Source organism: Jaculus jaculus, unplaced genomic scaffold (genome assembly GCF_020740685.1).
Source record: "Jaculus jaculus isolate mJacJac1 unplaced genomic scaffold, mJacJac1.mat.Y.cur mat_scaffold_36_1_2353498_arrow_ctg1, whole genome shotgun sequence".
In the NCBI taxonomy this organism is placed as follows: Eukaryota; Metazoa; Chordata; class Mammalia; order Rodentia; family Dipodidae; genus Jaculus; species Jaculus jaculus.
In genome coordinates this window covers 780,113-798,776 of record NW_025423492.1, presented here as the reverse complement: position 1 = coordinate 798,776, position 18,664 = coordinate 780,113, and the positions used below count along the sequence as shown (strand labels likewise).

The following is an 18,664-nucleotide window of genomic DNA, read 5'->3' as shown; positions in this document are numbered from 1 at the left end:
TACAAATAAACATGCACAGTAGAATTTTATTTAGACTTAAGAAACAATAATAGTAAGACATGAATCAGGGGTTTGTCATGTTAAGGGAGAGAAATCAGATTCAAAGCAAAATATATTTTCCCTCATAGTTACATTTAAAAATTTATGTGTGTACTAATGATAACAGAAGAATAGCCATTTCATGGAAGGAATTAGTCTAAAAGGAGCTGGGAGATGGGAACTAATGTAAAAATGGGCAATAAAAAACAAGATGACAAATATTTTCATGCTCATATGCAAAATATAATAAATGCATATGACATGAAAACAAGAGGAATATTTAGTGTAAGGAAGGGATAATATAATAATTGGAAAAGGGATAGACATAGGTGATGGAAGAACATTATGCTCAAATTGCAATGTCAGACACATTACTACTTCATGTAGAAATGCATTCTGTTCCATATTAACTAAAAATTTAAAGCAGGATATTACCTTTTACCTCAGCTAAATATCCCAGTGCTTTAACAGAAAATTGTTTCTTTGGTGACGGACCTTGAAGGTCTACAAATTAACAGCTCATTTTGAGTAACAGTCAATTTCTGGTTCTGGGAGTTACAGTTACATGGTAACAACAACAACAACAACAACAACAAAATTAAGGTAAGGCTTCATCTCATCCTCTCCAGGGACCTTTTATTTAGGTGTTCTCCACATATTCCAGTTGAAGGTTATATCTAGTAGCTGACCTCCAGGAATAAAGGCTTCTAGGATACTAGTTCATTTTGGATTTGGTTTTGTGTGTTCCCCCAAACCTAACCCATCCTATCCTTCACATCTCCCTCAAACCTTCCAACCCTAAGGTCTGAGCCATAAGTTGCCTATCAGGTATGTGAGCAACTCAAGCTGGTTCAGATTAGGAGCCAAAAATGAGTAAGAATATGCAAAGGGTTTTTTCTGTAACCATGTGTGTTCATTGAGTATGATCTGTTCCATGTATGCCCATTTTCTACAAATTTCACACTATCATTTTTACTTATTGCTCAGTAGAATCCCACTGTGTAAATGTACCATACATCCATTATCCATTCATCCAGTGATAAGCACCTGGGTTGATTACAGTTCTTAGCTATTATGAATTGAGCAGCTATAAACATGGTTGAGTATATATCTTTGTAGTGAGATGTGGAACATTTAGGATAGATGTCCAATAATAGAATAACTAGTGCTGGAAAGCGCTTCCTGAGGTACTGGGGGAAAGTGGCCAACACTGGTCTGGGCAAACACAGGTTGAAGCTACTCAGAAGCACACATCCTGACAGGATGCACATTAGTGCTATCGAGGCACACAGGCAAGGTAGGTAATCAGTAGTTTTCTTGTTGGTGAAGAGATCCACTCAGTGTAAAGGAACCCATATCTGGAATTGAGAACCAGACCAGAATACTATGGGGACAAAAACTATGCTTTCCAGTGTCAGGATCTCATGAGTCTTTGACTAAAAGAGGGGTTGCATCTATCAAAATCTCCATAAATTAATAATGCTTATCCATTTAAACTATGCTGACTCATTCTCCATTGGAGAACCTGTTCTTTTTTCAGAAGGTAGCAATACCTGAGGGGATGAGCTTTGTTTGCACTTCAGCAAAGCCAAAGATGAAACCCCATAGGAATTGAGGAGATGATCAAGAGAGCAGCTTCTATGCTGAAGCTGATAACCAGTGCCATGGTGAAGCAGACACACACTGAGGATACTCAACACCTACCAAAGCAGAGATACCGAGGCTCCTAAGAGGATATCACTGAAATAGATTTAAAACCCACCCAAAATAGCTCAAGGAATTTTGTGGAAGAGGGGATGGAAAGATTGTAAGAGCCACTTGTTGAGACATCATGCTCAGAGGTACTCCTGATCCACAAAAATAACTCACTGCTCCTCCCACAATGCATATCCCACAACCCTATAGGGAATATATGTAACCCTATGGAAGAGGGTCCCCAGTGGAATGGGCAAAAGGATGAGGGATAAGAGCAAAAAACAGTGTGTTGCACACATATAAAATATTCTGTTAATAAAAAGATTTTTATTTAAGAAATATACGAAGGAAATAATGGCAGTAAATACTAATGACAACATGTTTAACACTGTATTGTCCTCAAGGATGAATTTCCTCCCCTTAAATGACTGATTCTCCATGTTTCCTCAGCATCTGCCTCTCAGAATCCTCCAGAATCATTCTTTACAGATTTAAAATCAGTGAGTAATGATTTTATTTTATTTTTCGAAGTAGGGTATCGCTCTAGCCCAAGAAGTACTGGAATTCACTATTCAGTCTCAGAATGGCTTCAAACTTATGCCAATCCTCCTACCTTTGAGTCCCAAGGGCTGGGATGAAATGCATGTGCTACCAATCCCAGCTAATATAAGATTTCAAATAAGGAAGTAAATCAGGACATTCTAGCCTTATTTCAAGTCTTGAGATCTATCTCAACTCACAAAAGAAGAATTACCTAAATTTGTACGACTTTCGATACAGTTCATATTAATGAACAGCAGGCTCATCATTCCACACTCATTCCTTTGTTACTTTATTTTATTTATGTATTTGAGAGACAGAATGAGGCAGAGGAAGAGTGAGAGAGCATGAAAAAGAGTGGGCTGGCCATAGTCTCCAGCCACCCAAAACAAACTCCACATGCACGTGCCACCTTGTGCATCTGGCTTACATGGGTCCCCGGGAATCAAACTGAGGTCCTTTGACTTTGCAGGCAAGCATGTTAACCACCAAGCCGTGTCTCCAGCCCCTCACACTCATTTATTTACTGTCCAATTGGAAAGCAACAACAAAAATAATTCCTTACTCAGGAGGTGGAACTTCAGTGTATGAACATAAAATATAAAGTTAAATTCTGTGTGGAATCCTGTAATTAGGAAAAAATAAAAAATGGAGAAAAACAATTTTATAAATGAGACTCTGGATCATCACAGTTTATTAATCTGTGGGAACTGAGGAATAAGGTGGAAGGTCATGTATTAGAACAAAATATGAAGCTGAGTGTCTGCATTGTTATAGGGGAGTGACTGGGAATTGCTGGACTTGCCATGATTATTTTCTCTATTGTGTACTCAGACAGTGGGAAACATGGAGGTGTGGGATATTACAAGCATGAAACTGCCATGAGCAGTGAGTGCATGGACCTCACAGTAAATGCTGTGATGCTGATGAAAGTGAGGTATGTGAGGATCTCTCCACTGCTTGAACAATGGAAGAGACAATGCTGCCATGTCTGCATGAGCTGTATGAGCAGCAAACCTTTCTGACCTTTTCACCTCACATGTTGACTTGGAAACTCCAAGGAAATCTCCTTACATGATTTCAGGTTCTATTCATTCAAATGGCTTGTTGAAATTAGTCTGAAAACAAGTATGCTCAGGAGATTATCCCAGTGGGATTTATGCCTGGATATACCTGAACTTATAGCACCTGAAGCAAGAGATGATCACCACATGTTTTTCACCTGGTATTTATGACCTTGATATAGACCTCAGATGCAGAGCTTCAGGGTTATATTCTGTGCTCCCCATAGGAGGGTGGCACAGACAAGAATGAAAGAAACTAGGATATAAATATCCCCTCTAGTCAGCAATAGTACTAACAGTGGATACACACACAAGCAGGCATATGTTATATGTGTATCTACCTGATGCTGCACATTACATCTGAGCTCAGAGTGAAGGCTTGTAGACATGGGGAAGCTGATCAGTTTCACTTTTGTCCTATTTTTTCCAGTGCTTTCTGTCCTTTTCTGCAGTTTGATAGAAACGGGCTGCTTTTGGAGACTAAAGAAAAATACAGAAAGTGATGGAGATATGTGTAAGGATTGTATCTTTTACATTAATATATCAAACAAGTATATGAGCAAATATGATTCAGTGAAACAGCGTTACCAGTAAGTGTCAGATTGGTTACTTAATTTTCCATTGGAAAGTCATGAATAATGTGTAAGAAGTCTCTATATGGGCACACTAAGAGGTTTTTGATCCCTTGCTCTTTTCCACCCTAGCATATCACTTATGAATGAATCAAAATTTATTTTATACTTTACTGAGCAGAATTTTTCCACAGTCAAATGTATCTGATTTGTTCAGATTTCAATGTACATTTTCTTGTTCCTGATTGGGGTTGAATCCCATTGTGGTCAGATAGAGTACAAGGGATTATTTCAATCTTCCTGATTTGTTAAGGTTTGCTTTGTGTACTAATACATGGCCCATTTTAGAGAATGTTCCATGTGCTGCTTAGAAAAATGCATTATTCTGTGGCATTTGCATAGAATGTTCTGTAAATATCTGTTAGTTCCATGACTTCATTTAATCCACATGTCTTTCTGTTTGCTTGTTTGTTTGTGGGGATGACCTGCCAATTGATGAGAGTGGGTTAAATTTAAATCATGCTCTACAATTGTGTTTGGAGTTATATGTGACGTAAGTCTCATAGTGTTTGATAAAACTGGGAGGCCCCATGTTAGGTGCATATATGTTTAGGATTGTAATGCCCACCTGTTGTTGTGTTCCTTTAATCAGTACAAAGTGACCTTCTTTATCTTTCCTCACTAATGTTGGTTTGAAATCTATCCTGTTAGATATTAAGATAGCAACCCCTGCTTGTTTCCTGGGCCCATTTGCTTGAAATGTCATCTTCCATCCTTTCACCTTAAGACAGGGTGAATCTTTTTATTGAGAGATGAGTTTCCTGGAGGTAACAAATGGCAGGATCCTTCCTTTTAATCCAGTCTGCAAGTCTGTGTCTTTTGTTGAGGCCATTGATATTAAGAGTTACTATTGAAAGGTATGTATTTATTCTCACCATTCTTGTTTTGCAGTGATTCCCGTTTTCCCTTTAATCTCTTATTTTAACTGTTATTTGAATATGATTTACTTTCTCCTATTCCCTCCTGTCTGTGCTTTGCTTTCTCTTCAGTGTGATGGATTCCTTCAAGTATTTTTTGTAGAGTTGGTGAAGTTGTCATAAATTCCTTTTGCCTGTTTTTATTTTGCATTGTCCTTATTTATCCATTAACTTAGATAGATAGCTTTGCAGGATAAAGTAATCTTGGCTGACAGTTACTATCTTTCAGAAATTTGGATACATCATTCCAATGCCTTCTTGCTTTTAATGTTTGTGTTGAGTAATCTGTTGTTATTTCGATGGGATTACCTTTTGTTCGTGACTTGTTTTTTCTCTCTAACAGCTTTCAGTATATTTTCTTTGGATTTCATGTTTAGTACTTTACTTACAACATGATGAGGAGAGTTTCTTTCCAAGTTTTGTCTGTTTTGTGTTCTGAAAGCTTCCTGTATCTGCATTAGCATTTGTTTCCCAATTTGGGGAAAATTTTCTTCAACGATTTTGTTGAAAGTGCATACTAAGCCTCTGGAAATTCTTCTCCTTCTGTACCCTGAATTCTTATGTTTAATCATTTCATAGTGTCCTGGATATCTAAAAATTTCCATTCATACCTTCCTATTAGCTTGACTTTCTCTTTATTGGACTGTATTAGCTCTGCCACCTGGTCTTCTAGTTTAGATATTCTGTTCTCTCCTTTATCCATTCTACTGGTGAGACTTTGTACAGAGTTCTTTATTTGACTGTGTTCTCCACAGCTAGCATTTCAGCCTGTTTTTTCTTCAGTATTTCTATTTCTGTAGAAAGCTATACTTTGAAGAACACAGTTACTTCTACCTTGCTCATATTAGATCTGGTGTTCATATTAGCTGGTGTTCAATATTAAGTGGCAGAGAGAAAGTATCCCTTCAAGTAGATGCTCATCCTTCACTTATGAGCACACAATTTCTAATGTCTGTGAATAGGGAACAATTTTCTTTGTCAAACTCTGGACAGACTTTTCTCATAGACGCAAATCTCTCAGATAATAGAAATAAGAGATGCCATGATATTTTCTTCTTTTTGTAACAGGGTACAGGAATAAGAAAGGTACCAGCTATATATTGTGTTCCTCTATTGCTGTGTTTGGTTTGGACATAAGAATAGAAAGAATTTGAAACATAATCAGTCAGGTGTTTTGTCAAAATTCCAAGTAACACATTGGTGAAGCACACAATTAAGAAAGGATTGTAGAATATTTGTACTCCTGGTAAAATAGGGGATGTAACTTAAAGTTGTGATTACTTAAACCCTTCTGAGATCCTAAAGTGGCCAATATTACAAGTGGTAGCCACTACAATTTGCTAGCAGGATTAACATGTTACAAACAGAAATTTCTTCTTTTTTGTTTTCACTTCTTTTACTACTTTCTTTTTATTAAGTTGACACTTTGTATGGACACATTAAGTCTTTTTACCATCATTCCCCTCCTCCCTGTCCCCATTGCACTGAGGGACTTCTTACTGGGATTACTGGTATACCCATTATGTAGTTATTGGTAATGTGTTGTGAGTAGAAAAGTCTGTTATTTGGGGGAATGCAATACTCCAGAATACATCATCAAGCCATGTGGCTCTTGCATTCTTTTTATGCACTCTTCCTCAATATCCCCAGAGCCTTGTTCCCTGTGTTTTATGTCTACCTTAGTGTGGAATCTCAGAGTCCTGGATTTTTGCTTTACCGCATTCAGAGTATTATCAGTGTCTGTATCCCTTACCCTAACTCACGTTGTAAAGTTCCTCATGGAGGCAGCATTCTTGCTTATCTCACTAATTCTTTTGTGTTTTCATCTGGGCCTTAGCTTCTGTGCTTGAGGTGGTTCACATGCTGACACAGAGTAGGTGATCCTTGTTCTGTTGATATATTTTGGTTGTCCTTTGTTCTTTTTTCATTTCTGAAGAAGTAAATCAGATTCTCCAATTTAGAGTGAAAACAAGATAGGTTAAAATGTATAGGAATTGTGAATTTTGAAAGATTTTGATGGCAATAGCCTAATTTTCGCAAAAGACTAATGGATGGTTCTCAGTGGAGTCTATCGTCTTGGTCTCCATAGGATTCTGAATTGGCTCATCGTTCTAGCTGTGGTTTATTTTCCACTGAGTGCATAAATTAGTTAATTAGAAAGGCATAGGTTACCTATATAATGTTCCTGCCACTATTACCTAGGTGTGTACATCTGGTCAGGAAGGTTGCTTGGATATTGCACAGTCTCCTGATTTCTCACAGTATTGTTGGCTGCTGTACAGTATCTCACTTCATGTTTTGAGCACTACATGGATTAACCATCTGGGTGCTGACTTCCTTCCAGATTCAACCTGATCTCTAGATTTCTGTGATATTCTGCATTGGTTGCATGTGGTTTCTTCAGGAATATGATCTCATGTTTTACTTTAGGTGAGTAATAAAGTGACTTGACAGAAACTTTTCTTGTTTGGGAATACTCATAGGTATATTCAGTCAATGGCTCAATATAGGTTGTAAACAATTTCTGGTACTTGGATTTTCCACCATTGCCAAACATCTTAGGGTAAGGCTTCATCCCATCCTGTCCAGGCCCCATCTTTATCATATAATCCCGCCATGCTCCTATTCAGGGTTACAGCTTTTAGTGTGATATTGATGAGAATGTATTTTATGGGACCAACACATTTTGGATTTGATTTTGTTTATATTTCCATGCCCCTGTGCCTTCCCATTCCTCTTCCCCAAACCTTTCCATCACTCTTATCTGGCTTTCCAATTTCTTGTTAGATATGACAGCAACTCATGCCCTTCCAGTTTAGGATCCATGGGTGAGGGAAACCATGCAGGTTTTAAGTTTGTATATATGAGTGAATTCACTTACTGTGGTCTGTTAAAATTCTGACCATTTTCCTACCAAATTGCATCATATCATTTTTCTCCCTTAGGGCTGTGTAGAATTAGACTGTGTATATGTACCACATCTTCATTATACATTGGCCAGGTGAAAGGCATTGGGGTTTATTCCAGTTCTTAGCTATTGTGAATTGAGCAGCTACTATCATGGTTGAGGAAATGTTTCTGGAGTGAAGAGTTGAGCATTTAGCATAGATGCCCAGTAGAGGAATGGCAGGGTTAGTTGTTACCACTATTTTCATCCTTTCCTGGAGTCTACATATTGATTTCTATATTGATTGTACAAATTTGAATTACCACCACTAGTGAATTATGGGCCCTATTTCCCTGAATAATGTCAAAATTTACGGTCAGTTTATTTTTTATTTCTATCCTTTCGGGAATGTAGTGGAATCTCATAGTAGTTTTAATTTGCATTTACCCAATGGTTAAGAATGTTGAACATTCTCATAGATGAATTTAGCCATTTAATTTCTTCCTTTCACAATTTCCTGTTGAGTTCTCTGCCCCAGTGCTTGAGTGAATTTTTTTATTATTTAGTTTTTTGAGTTTCTTATAGACTCTAGAAGTTAGGCCTCATCAGTGGAATAACTGGCAAAGATTTTCTACCCATGTGCAGGTAGTTTGTGGGTTCTGTTTAAGGTATGTTCTCTGTAGACAAGCATTTTACATTTACTGTATAAAAGAGAGAGAGATGGTTGCCCATATGTAATCTTCATATAGCTCTGTGGGCCTCCTTATTGGACTGAATTGAGACCACAGCCATGCTGTCCCTGTCAGTAATTTCCTTATTAATTTTGACTACTATTTAATGTTACCTGTAAGGATAATCCACAATAATATTTCTACATTTAACCTGATACTATTCAGCTATTTTGTCATAACAAGGAAGTTACGTATCACAAGAAGCAAGTCGAACTACAAAAATGATGGGACACTCTTCTAATTCCTGATGAAATAGAGTTCACATTACAACTAGAAGAGATACCCATGTCTTTGAAGGAAGTATAAGTGCTAAGTTTTGCTATAAATAGATAGGATTGACTGCATATTCAGGATTAATTAGGGAATTGCCTTACTCAGTGGAGGATGGTATATAATAAAATGCCATAAGATAGAAATTTTTAAGGGAATTTCTGCATAATCATGAGGCCCTGAGTTCAAATTCATGGCCCTCACCTAAAATTTTGACACAGTGAAGTGCATCTGTCATCCCATGTCCCGATGAGTTTAAAAATCAGAGTCCCTAGAGATTGCTTTTTTTCTCTAGCCAAATCGGTGAACTCCAAGTCACAAAAATAATTCCATATAAGCCAGGCACGTTGGAAGATGCCATTAACCTCAGCATTCAGGAGGCATAGGTAGGAGTATCACCATGAGTGTGAAGCTACCCTAAGAGTACATAGTGAATTCCAGGTCAGAAAGGGGAAGAATCAGAACATACCTAAAAATAAAAACCAAAAGAAATAATTACATGTAAAATAATATAGAAAAACAACCAACACAGGTATATGGTACCCACTGAAACAAGAATGTCCCCTCTTACACACACACAAACACACACAGTGTGGTCTTCCAATAACATGAAGATGACTATACCCCTCATAGACACACCAAACTAACATAAACAAGATTGCTACTGGATTTATTTTTCATTTCTTACAATTGAGAATTATAGCTTGAAGATATGAACAACTTTTTCTATCTGGTATAGGTCTATTTTCAAGGTCACGTATGACCTATATTGTCTTTGCTCCAGTTTCTCATTTGCTAAAGATGAATCTCTCTTTCCCCCTCTCTCTCTCTCTCTCTCTCTGTGTGTGTGTGTGTTTGTGTGTGTGTTGTGTGTGTGTATGTATATACATGCATATATATATATATCATATAACTTTATGAATTGCCTTTCATTTAATAATTTCAAAATACCTAATTGATCCCTATGTCAGGCAGGATGATATCCTTACATGAAGGTGAGTGATTACATGAGAATTTCAGGCAAAAGAATCATTTATCACATGTATTACCTGTACAATCTAATTGTTTTGAAGCCTCATCCATAATGATTATTGTATTTTTTTCAGTGTGCCAGTCAAGAAATATCAATATATTCTGACAATGATTTTTGTCACCGAGGAGATCAACAGAAATCCCAACCTTATACCCAACAAGTCTATTAATTTTTACTTCAGTCCTTCCAAGTGTGATGATTCATGGACTATTATCTCTTTTCTAAGTTCCGGTATTGTTCCTAATTTTAGCTGTGAAACAAATGAATGTGATTTTCTACTATTCACAGGACCATCATGGGCAACAAGTGCCAAAATTGGGACATTGTTGTCAACCTTTAATTATGGGCAGGTGAGACTTTGTGATATGCAGAATAGAAATCCTGTCTCATTTCTTACCTTTCTCCTGTGCTTAAGGATATTTCCAGTAGATACTTGGTTTATCCATGTATTGTCAGATACAATTCTTAGAGATAATAATCTGTGATTTGGTGGGGTATTAGCACTTAATTTTAAAAAATTATTAGAGGAACTGTGGAAACATACAAAGGTATTTCCTTAAATGGTTCAGTACTTTTCCAGAGTCTTATGCATAGTGAAATATAGCTAATAATGGTGTGAGCAATCATTCTTGCCAACATTCTTCCCAAGTGGTGATTAACACAATTCAGATCTTAGATTGAAGTTTCTTCCAGTGCTCTTCTTCAAGTTGATTTGTATGTTCTGTGTCCTTTAGATTCACTATGGCCCATTTCATCCTATTCTGAGTGACCATAATCAGTATCCTTATCTGTATCAGATTGCCCCCAAGGAAACAAGACTGTCTTTTGCCATAGTCTCCTTAATGCTTCATTTCAACTGGACCTGGATGGGGTTGGTCATCTCTGATGATGACCAAGGTATTCAGTTTCTCTCAGACATCAGAGAAAAGATGCAAGGAAATGAACTCTGTTTAGCTTTTCTGAATGTGATCCCACTAAACATGAAGTTATACAATACAAGGGCTGAGAAATATTATAAACAAATTGTGACATCATTGGCAAATGTTGTGACCATTTATGGTGAAATGAATTCTACATTGGAAGTGAGCTTTAGAAGCTGGACATATTTAGGCATCCGTAGGATCTGGGTCACCACCTCACAGTGGGATGTCATCACAAATACAGGGAGAGACTTCATTCTTGACTCATTCCATGGTGCTTTCACATTTTCCCATCATCATCCTGAAATTCACAATTTAGAAAACAATATGCAGACAATGAACATTTCTCAATATCCAATAGACATTTCTGTGATGAAATCAGAATGGATGTACTTTAATTGCTTGGACGTTGAATCTACATGTATAACACAGAGTAAGTGTTCACCCAACACCTCATTAGAATGGTATGCAAGTCAACAATTTGATACAGCCATGGATGATGAGAATTATAACCTATACAATGCTGTGTATGCTTCAGCATATGCTTACCATGAAATGTATTATCAACAGGTAGATAGTCAGCCATTGAGAGAACTCCACGAAGATAACTGCCCAAAGGTATGTACTGTCATCATTGTTACCTTCTCAGTAGTTCCGTACATGTTTAAACCAAGTTGCTGGGAATTCTCTCAATTATGGATGTGTCTACTTTGTTTAATTGCCTAGGAAGTAAATCTAAACTGAGTTCATTAGTTACTATTTTCAGGGAAAATACTTGATCAAAATAACTTAATTGAGAATGGTTACATTCTACCTCAGAGTTCAAGACTATAGTCCATCATGATGGTGAATGAAAGAAACTATGTCTGGCATCTACATTCTGTTTTCTGATTTTTAAAATTGAATTAATGTATTTATTTGATAGGGAAAAAGAGAGAAGGAGGGAGAGAGGAGAGAGACACAGAGAGAGATTGAGAGAATGCGCATGCCAGGGCCTCCAGCCACTGAAAACAAACTCCAGACTCATGTCCCTCCTTGTGCATCTGACTTACATTGGTCCTGGGGAATTGAACTAAAGTCTTTTGGCTTTGCAGACAAATGCCCTAACTGCTAAGCCCTCTTTCCAGTCAGGCACCTGCTCTTTGAAAGCAAGGGTGATGAATATATGGGGTCATCTAGCTTTCCCTGATTACAAACCCTTCCCCCATGACATAGTGCCACTTGCATTCAGAAGGATCATTCCATGTTTAGTTACCTACCCTAAAAATTCCTTAGTGACATGTCCACAGATTTGTGTCCATGGTAATTCTAACTCCAGTCAAGCAGACAACCATGACAAACCATCACTGTGGATACATGATGAAGACACTGAATTTAATGACATTAGTTTTGAGTGATCCATTTTTTATATGACACATGATCCTGATACCATGCTCAACTGTTTTAAGTATTTGATATGTGATTCTAGTTATTTTTTCTAATCATGAAGTGCTTGAAATCTAAATATGAGCTTGCTTTTCCCATTCCAAAGTACCCTGATCGGTGTTATTGACAGGCATTTTGAGTTGTTAAAGTAATTCTGTATCACTGTTAATATTGAAGACCTTAAGGCTTTAGTTAATATTACATTGATTTCTATAAATATAATGGGCTTTAAGGGTTATCTCAATAGCCTTACCTAATATTTGGTGAACATTTTTATCAGTTTCTCAAAAAAGAAACTGATAAAAATGTAGTAATATTAAATTTATAGCTGGAAATTGATTTACTTCAAAATATTGGGTACATGCAGTAAAGTTTAACATTACTCATATCATACATTATGTCTACTTGTGTATGTACTTAATTGGAATATGATACATTTCTTTCAGTTTTATCACACTCTGAAGAACATGCAATTTATTAACCCTGTTGGAGACCTAGTCACTTTAAATGAGAAAACAAAATGTGATGCAGACTATGATATTTCCCACATTTCAAATTTTCCACATGGTCTTGGAATAAAGGTGAAAATAGGACAGTTTTCTTCACATGGTTCTCTTGGCCAACAATTGGATTTGTCTAAGGAGGCAATAGAGTGGGTCACGGGGAGTAGGCAGGTACGTTTACCTGACTGTAATGCTTTACTATAGACATAAATAGATAAAATCATGTGAGGACTTATGTGCCCATCACAATTTGATCAAGTACCACATGTTGTTCAGGATTCTCTTTCCAGTGCCCTAGATTTTATTTCTATCTTTTGAAAAATTATATATAGAAATGACAAATTATTTCATCAAAATCTTCATAGGTATGACAAGATATAGTGTACTAAATGGAGGGTGGCATTTCAATTTTATTGTAGATGTGGATAAAAATTGTGATTGTTTTAACATGTACTTATGAATGGGGTATATAACATTGCTAACTTTGACAACTATAGTCCTGGTTTTCCTCAGATTCCCTCCTCTGTGTGCAGTGAAACTTGCGGGCTTGGTTTCAGGAAGTTCCGACAGGAGGGAAAAGCAGCCTGCTGTTTTAATTGTTCCCCCTGCCCAGAAAATGAGATTTCTAACATAACTGGTAAGTTGATGGCTTAGAGAATCTTTCCCACCTTCCACTGTTTTCTCTTCCTAAAGTGGGAACCTGTAGGACCCTTGAGGGAACCTGAAGAAACAGATAATATCTCTTCCTTGCTTAATGTAATCACTTGGTTGAAATGATAAATACTTGCTACCATAAAAATAGCATTCACTTGACACCATGAGCCACATTTTTAGTTCCTAGATTCACTGTATATACCAATTCTTCCATGATAAAAAACACTCACTGATATCCAATAGTTAGTGAATATATTATCACTATCAAGGAATTCCACACACACATATAAGCTTCTTTGTACATAAAATGAAGTTTATAAGAAGGAATCTTCCACATCTTTATCTTCTTTGTACCCAATAGGTAGATGATGGATATGAAATTCTGTGACATGTCATTTTTTGGCTTTAAGATTCATTTTGTTTATTTATTTATTTAAGAGGGAGGAGAGAGAAAGTTATAATGTGAGTGCTAGAGCCTCAATCCACTGCTAATGAACTCCAGATGCATGTGCCACCACGTGCTTCTGGCTTATATGGGTCCTGGAGAGACAATCGTAGGTCCTTAGTCTTAGCAGGCAAGTACCTTAACCAGTAAGCCATCTCTCCACCCCTTTTTTGCCTTTAGAAGCATGTAATTTTGGAATTACTTTCAATGTAAGCATAATTTTTTATGAGTATCTATGGTATAACTCAGAAAGAAGTTAATTTTAAGACTTTAGACAATAGCATATCACAGACATTTAAAACCTTTATCAAGAAACGCAAATATTCTGATTAAAATATTGGGAGCATTGTTTCAGATGTATATTGAAGCACTTAAGGAGATATGGGAAATGCTCAGAGGTTAAAATAAGAATAAAAAGAAATATCTCTGAAATGTCAAGCCTACTAGGTTGAACACAGAATGGATGAATAGGTGTTATTTTACATTGCCCTCTAGTTTACAGGTGAGAAGGCAAGAAAATTTATGTGGGGGGCATGTTAGTGTAGAACCTAAAGGCCTCAATTGATATGATGAAAGACATTTAAAAACGATATAAATATTAATACCTCAATATTTTCATCTATTAGTGCCTGCAGCATACTGTCATAACCATAGCACTTTTTCAGTGTAGCAGAATTCAAAGTGAATACGGAAGGGCATTGATACATTATGTAAAAAAAAATAGAAAGAGGTTGACATTAATTTTTCGGTATAACTGGATAATGTCATAAAAATGAATTGAAATATTATTATTGTTAATATATAAAAACAGTGTTCATTCAACTAAAACTTTAATATACAATTGTAATTAATTACTTAAATACAAACTTTAGTGGTGATGGATAATCAATATTAACAGGGAAGGTTTATTCATTTGTAAATGTTGAGCACATTATGTGTACCAAATAAAGTGGAATGTATAGCTTTATAATGCAGAATAACTATGACATGCCTATATAATTCATAAAAATGTATGCAGATGAATTTATAATACATGATTATACATGATTAAGAGAAGTAAAATTAGTTATAAATGGAAAAATATGTCTATATGAAAATACTCAATAGGATATACCATATAGTTCTTTTTAATCCCATTTATGATTCAATGTAATCATAATAAAAGTTATAAAACACCATGATTGCATATACAAGTTATATGTTGGAAGATTATCTACTCAGTTCACTATTATGTGCCATTGCAATCTTTTCAAAGTTGGCAAGTTATCTTGTTCATAATCCTTTCTAAATAACCTCTTGACCAAATTCTAAAACATAGACTATGGATTGTTGAGGAAGAATTTGGATAAGTAAGTAAAAGGTATGTCCTCTTAAAATTAGTACATGAATACCTACTCTAAGGAGATGGATTTGAGCAATGGTGGTATTAGAGTTAATTATATCTAGGGGTCTCCAATTTCATTCATATTTTTAAAAATATGTTTTGAAAGAATTATATGTACCTACTGACATCTGAGTACAAAACCATAGGGCATCACCTGATGCAGACAGACCAACTTCATAAGACAAAGTACTGTAGGGTGAGGAAACAATCACATCTTATTGTCTAAATTTATGGGTGTTCTCTAATTATTTTAATAGACATAGAATCATGTACCACTCTGATCTTGGACTGCACTGTTTATAGAACTCAGAGATAAAAAAATTTTAATCTTTTATCTTTTTTTGAGGTAAGCCAAACAGAGGGTATTGTTTTTAGTGAAAGAGAGTATGAGTGAGAGAGAGAGAGAGATGGAGAGATGGAGAGAGAAACATAGTATTGGGGTACAAAGGACTCTAGCCACTGCAGTCAAATTCCAGACATATGTGTCACCTTGGGCACATGTGCAACTTACTTATGCGTCACCTTATGTGTCTGACGTATGATGGATGTGGTGAGTCAAGCATGCATCCTTAGGCTTTGCAGGCAAGTGTCTTAATTGCTAAGCCATCTCACCTGTAGTAGAAATTGTAAGAAATACCTCATGTAAACAATGTTATCATATAATTCTAGTACATTGCGATAAAATTATTTTATTCTTTTAAGAAATAAAAGGATCAGGAGAATTTGTAAATTTAGCTAACTGAATAAAATACAGATTTGTTAGGCTGACATGGCTTAGTAGCTAAGGCACAGGTGTGCAAACCCTAACCACCTCAGCTCAATTTCCCTATACACACAGAAAGCCAGCTGGACAAATCGGTACACGTATCTGTTATTTGTTTTCAGAGGCTACAGGTTCAGTCTTCCTCTGCTTATGAACAAATAAATAAAATTTTTAAAGCTTTGTTTAATCTTACCATAATATGATATTCTTTATTCATTGCCATCTGGCTATAAAGCAAACTATTTTAATTGTCAATGGTAACAGGGAATACAAGTATTGTTCAACTCTGAGACACTTGTTTGCAGTGTGCTGTGCCTAAGAAGGAAACACTGCCACTATCCTGATGATACCTTGTGTTGTGTGCCAGATATGGAACAATGTGTGAAGTGCCCAATCAATCAGTATGCCAGCAGACAGAAAAACCACTGTCTCCAAAAAACTGTGACGTTTTTGGCTTTTGAAGACCCGTTGGGGATGGCTCTGGCTTGCATGGCCTTGTGCTTCTCTGCACTCACTGCTCTTGTTCTTGGGGTTTTTGTGAAGTACCAAGACACACCAATTGTGAAAGCCAATAATCGAACAAATAGCTATGTACTACTCATCTCCCTCATGTTCTGTTTTCTCTGTCCATTACTCTTCTTTGGATATCCCAACAACACCAGTTGTATCCTGCAGCAGATCACGATTGCAATTCTGTTCACTGTGGCTGTATCCACTGTTTTGGCCAAAACAATTACTGTGGTTCTGGCCTTCAAGGTCACTACTCCAGGAAGAAAGATGAGAGGGCTGCTAGTATCAGGTGTACCTAACTTCATCATTCCTATCTGTACCTTGATCCAACTTGTTCTCTGTGGAATCTGGATGGGAACAACCCCTCCCTTTGTTGACTCAGATGCACACTCAGAACATGGCCACATCATCATTGTGTGCAAAAAAGGCTCAGACACTGCCTTCTACTGTGTCCTGGGCTACTTGGGATCTCTGGCTATAGGGAGCTTCACCGTGGCTTTCCTGGCCAGAAATCTGCCTGATACATTTAATGAAGCCAAGTTCCTGACCTTCAGCATGCTGGTGTTCTGCAGTGTGTGGGTCACCTTCCTCCCTGTCTACCATAGCACCAAGGGGAAGGCCATAGTAATAGTGGAGGTCTTTTCTATCTTGGCCTCCAGTGCAGGGTTGCTAGGTTGCATCTTTTTCCCCAACTGCTACATCATTTTATTAAGACCCAGTAAAATTTCTCTAAATAAGAGGATGAAGAAAAAAACATGTTGTCCAACCAATTGATTTTTAAATTTTACCTCATATGTATTAAAGTATGCCCTGTAGAAAATCCTTACACTATTGTATGCACAAGTCTTTTTTGTTCTCTAACATTATCAACTTGCTTGTAGAGCCTTCAGGCCAGGTTCCATTTATCAACACCAATTGAAATCCAATTTCACAAAGTGGCATATGTTTCTGGAGATTGTTTTCAGTAGCAAGAATAATCATTTTTTTCACATCTCAAATTTGTAAATACACTTGGAAAAAAAGCACTGGTATTGTATTGTGAATTTTGCTCTTATCAGTCTTGATAACTTGAAATGCATCTGATTCATTCTTCAGATTGTCTCAAGGAAACCTGCTATAGTTTTCTGGATACAGCAAATGTCTATGAGAATGTCTACAAGGTTGTAGCTGAGTGTTTAAAGAATATTCAGAGATACAGTGAGGGTATGTGTAGGAACACTTCCACCATAATAAAGGACTTAATGACCATAAGGAAGAGGAAGTCTCTCCTAAAATACAGTTTCCAGAACAAAGGGTTCAGAACGTAATGATCAAGTTCTTGAGTCATGGTGTATGTGTGTTCATTCTGCCCCATTTCCTGCTTATTATAAGATAACATTTGTTTCAATTCAGTCCTTGCCCTTGAGCAGTGTGAACTCATTTTCCTTGGAACTTCCATCTGTGCAAAACAGTTTTGTTTCTCAAGATGTTTGATAATTACCCTGGGCTATAAAAATACAAGCTTTCCTACAGCAAACTGTGAGATGCTTCAGATGTCTGGCCCCTGTGTCTCATTTCAAATCTCTCCTCTAGCATGCCAGGAATCAAGATTTCATAGGTATGATTAGGAGGAAGAAGAATAGTTCCCTTTGGAAGAAGTAGACGTTTTACCTTAACCTGTTTACAATATACATTAAGGTTATCAAAGTGTGTGCAATCTACTGGATAACTTGAAGAATGACAACTAGAGGTAAGACTATGCAGACCTTGGAAGGTCTTTGTCTATCATGTGAGAAGAAAACGGTGCCACTGAGGATCTGACACAGTTGAGAATAAATTTGTCATTAGAATAATATTACTTAACACATTTGTAGTTTAGTGGAGAGTGGATCATTAGGCAAGGGGACCCAAGTGTGCATGAATGCAGTCCCACTCGCCAACACCCCCTACTCCCATGCGCAGATCCAAGCCAGCAGGCCAGGGAAGCTCACCTGCACATCGAAGCTCAGCAATACCATCCCCACTCCCCGTCACCCCTCATCCTGTGCAAGAACCTAAGCCAGAAAGCTGGCATAGCTCCACCCATACATCCAGGCTCATAAATACCATCCTACTCACCTCCACACCCCATTTTTCTAAACCCAGGCAGGCCAGATTATCTCTACCCTTGCCTCCATATTCAGGAACACCACCCCACTGGCCTCTGCCTCCCTTCCCCTGCCCCCTGTGCATGGATGCAGGCAGGCCAATCTTGTTCCACGCACACCTCCAGG

The 18,664-nt window shown here is 37.1% G+C and overlaps 1 protein-coding gene across 1 annotated transcript; it reads left to right on the top strand.

Moving 5' to 3' along the window:
* The first annotated feature begins 3,080 nt into the window (after positions 1–3,080).
* Positions 3,081–18,449, top strand: LOC123457323 (vomeronasal type-2 receptor 116-like). The gene is made up of 8 exons (XM_045141307.1): positions 3,081–3,211; positions 3,791–3,928; positions 10,059–10,158; positions 10,543–11,346; positions 12,600–12,827; positions 13,170–13,293; positions 16,270–16,975; positions 18,266–18,449. Exons 1-8 carry the CDS (start codon positions 3,081–3,083, stop codon positions 18,447–18,449), a joined length of 2,415 nt encoding a protein of 804 aa, XP_044997242.1.
* The last annotated feature ends 215 nt before the right edge of the window (positions 18,450–18,664 follow it).

What these genes read in the sequence shown, in the direction of transcription:
- LOC123457323 (XM_045141307.1), top strand. Translation starts at nt 3,081, where the DNA reads ATGATTATTTTCTCTATTGTGTACTCAGACAGTGGGAAACATGGAGGT. An exon ending in GGGTCACGGGGAGTAGGCAG is followed by an intron (nt 12,828 to 13,169) that starts GTACGTTTACCT and finishes GGTTTTCCTCAG; the next exon opens with ATTCCCTCCTCTGTGTGCAG. An exon ending in CTGACCTTCAGCATGCTGGT is followed by an intron (nt 16,976 to 18,265) that starts GTTCTGCAGTGT and finishes ACACATTTGTAG; the next exon opens with TTTAGTGGAGAGTGGATCAT.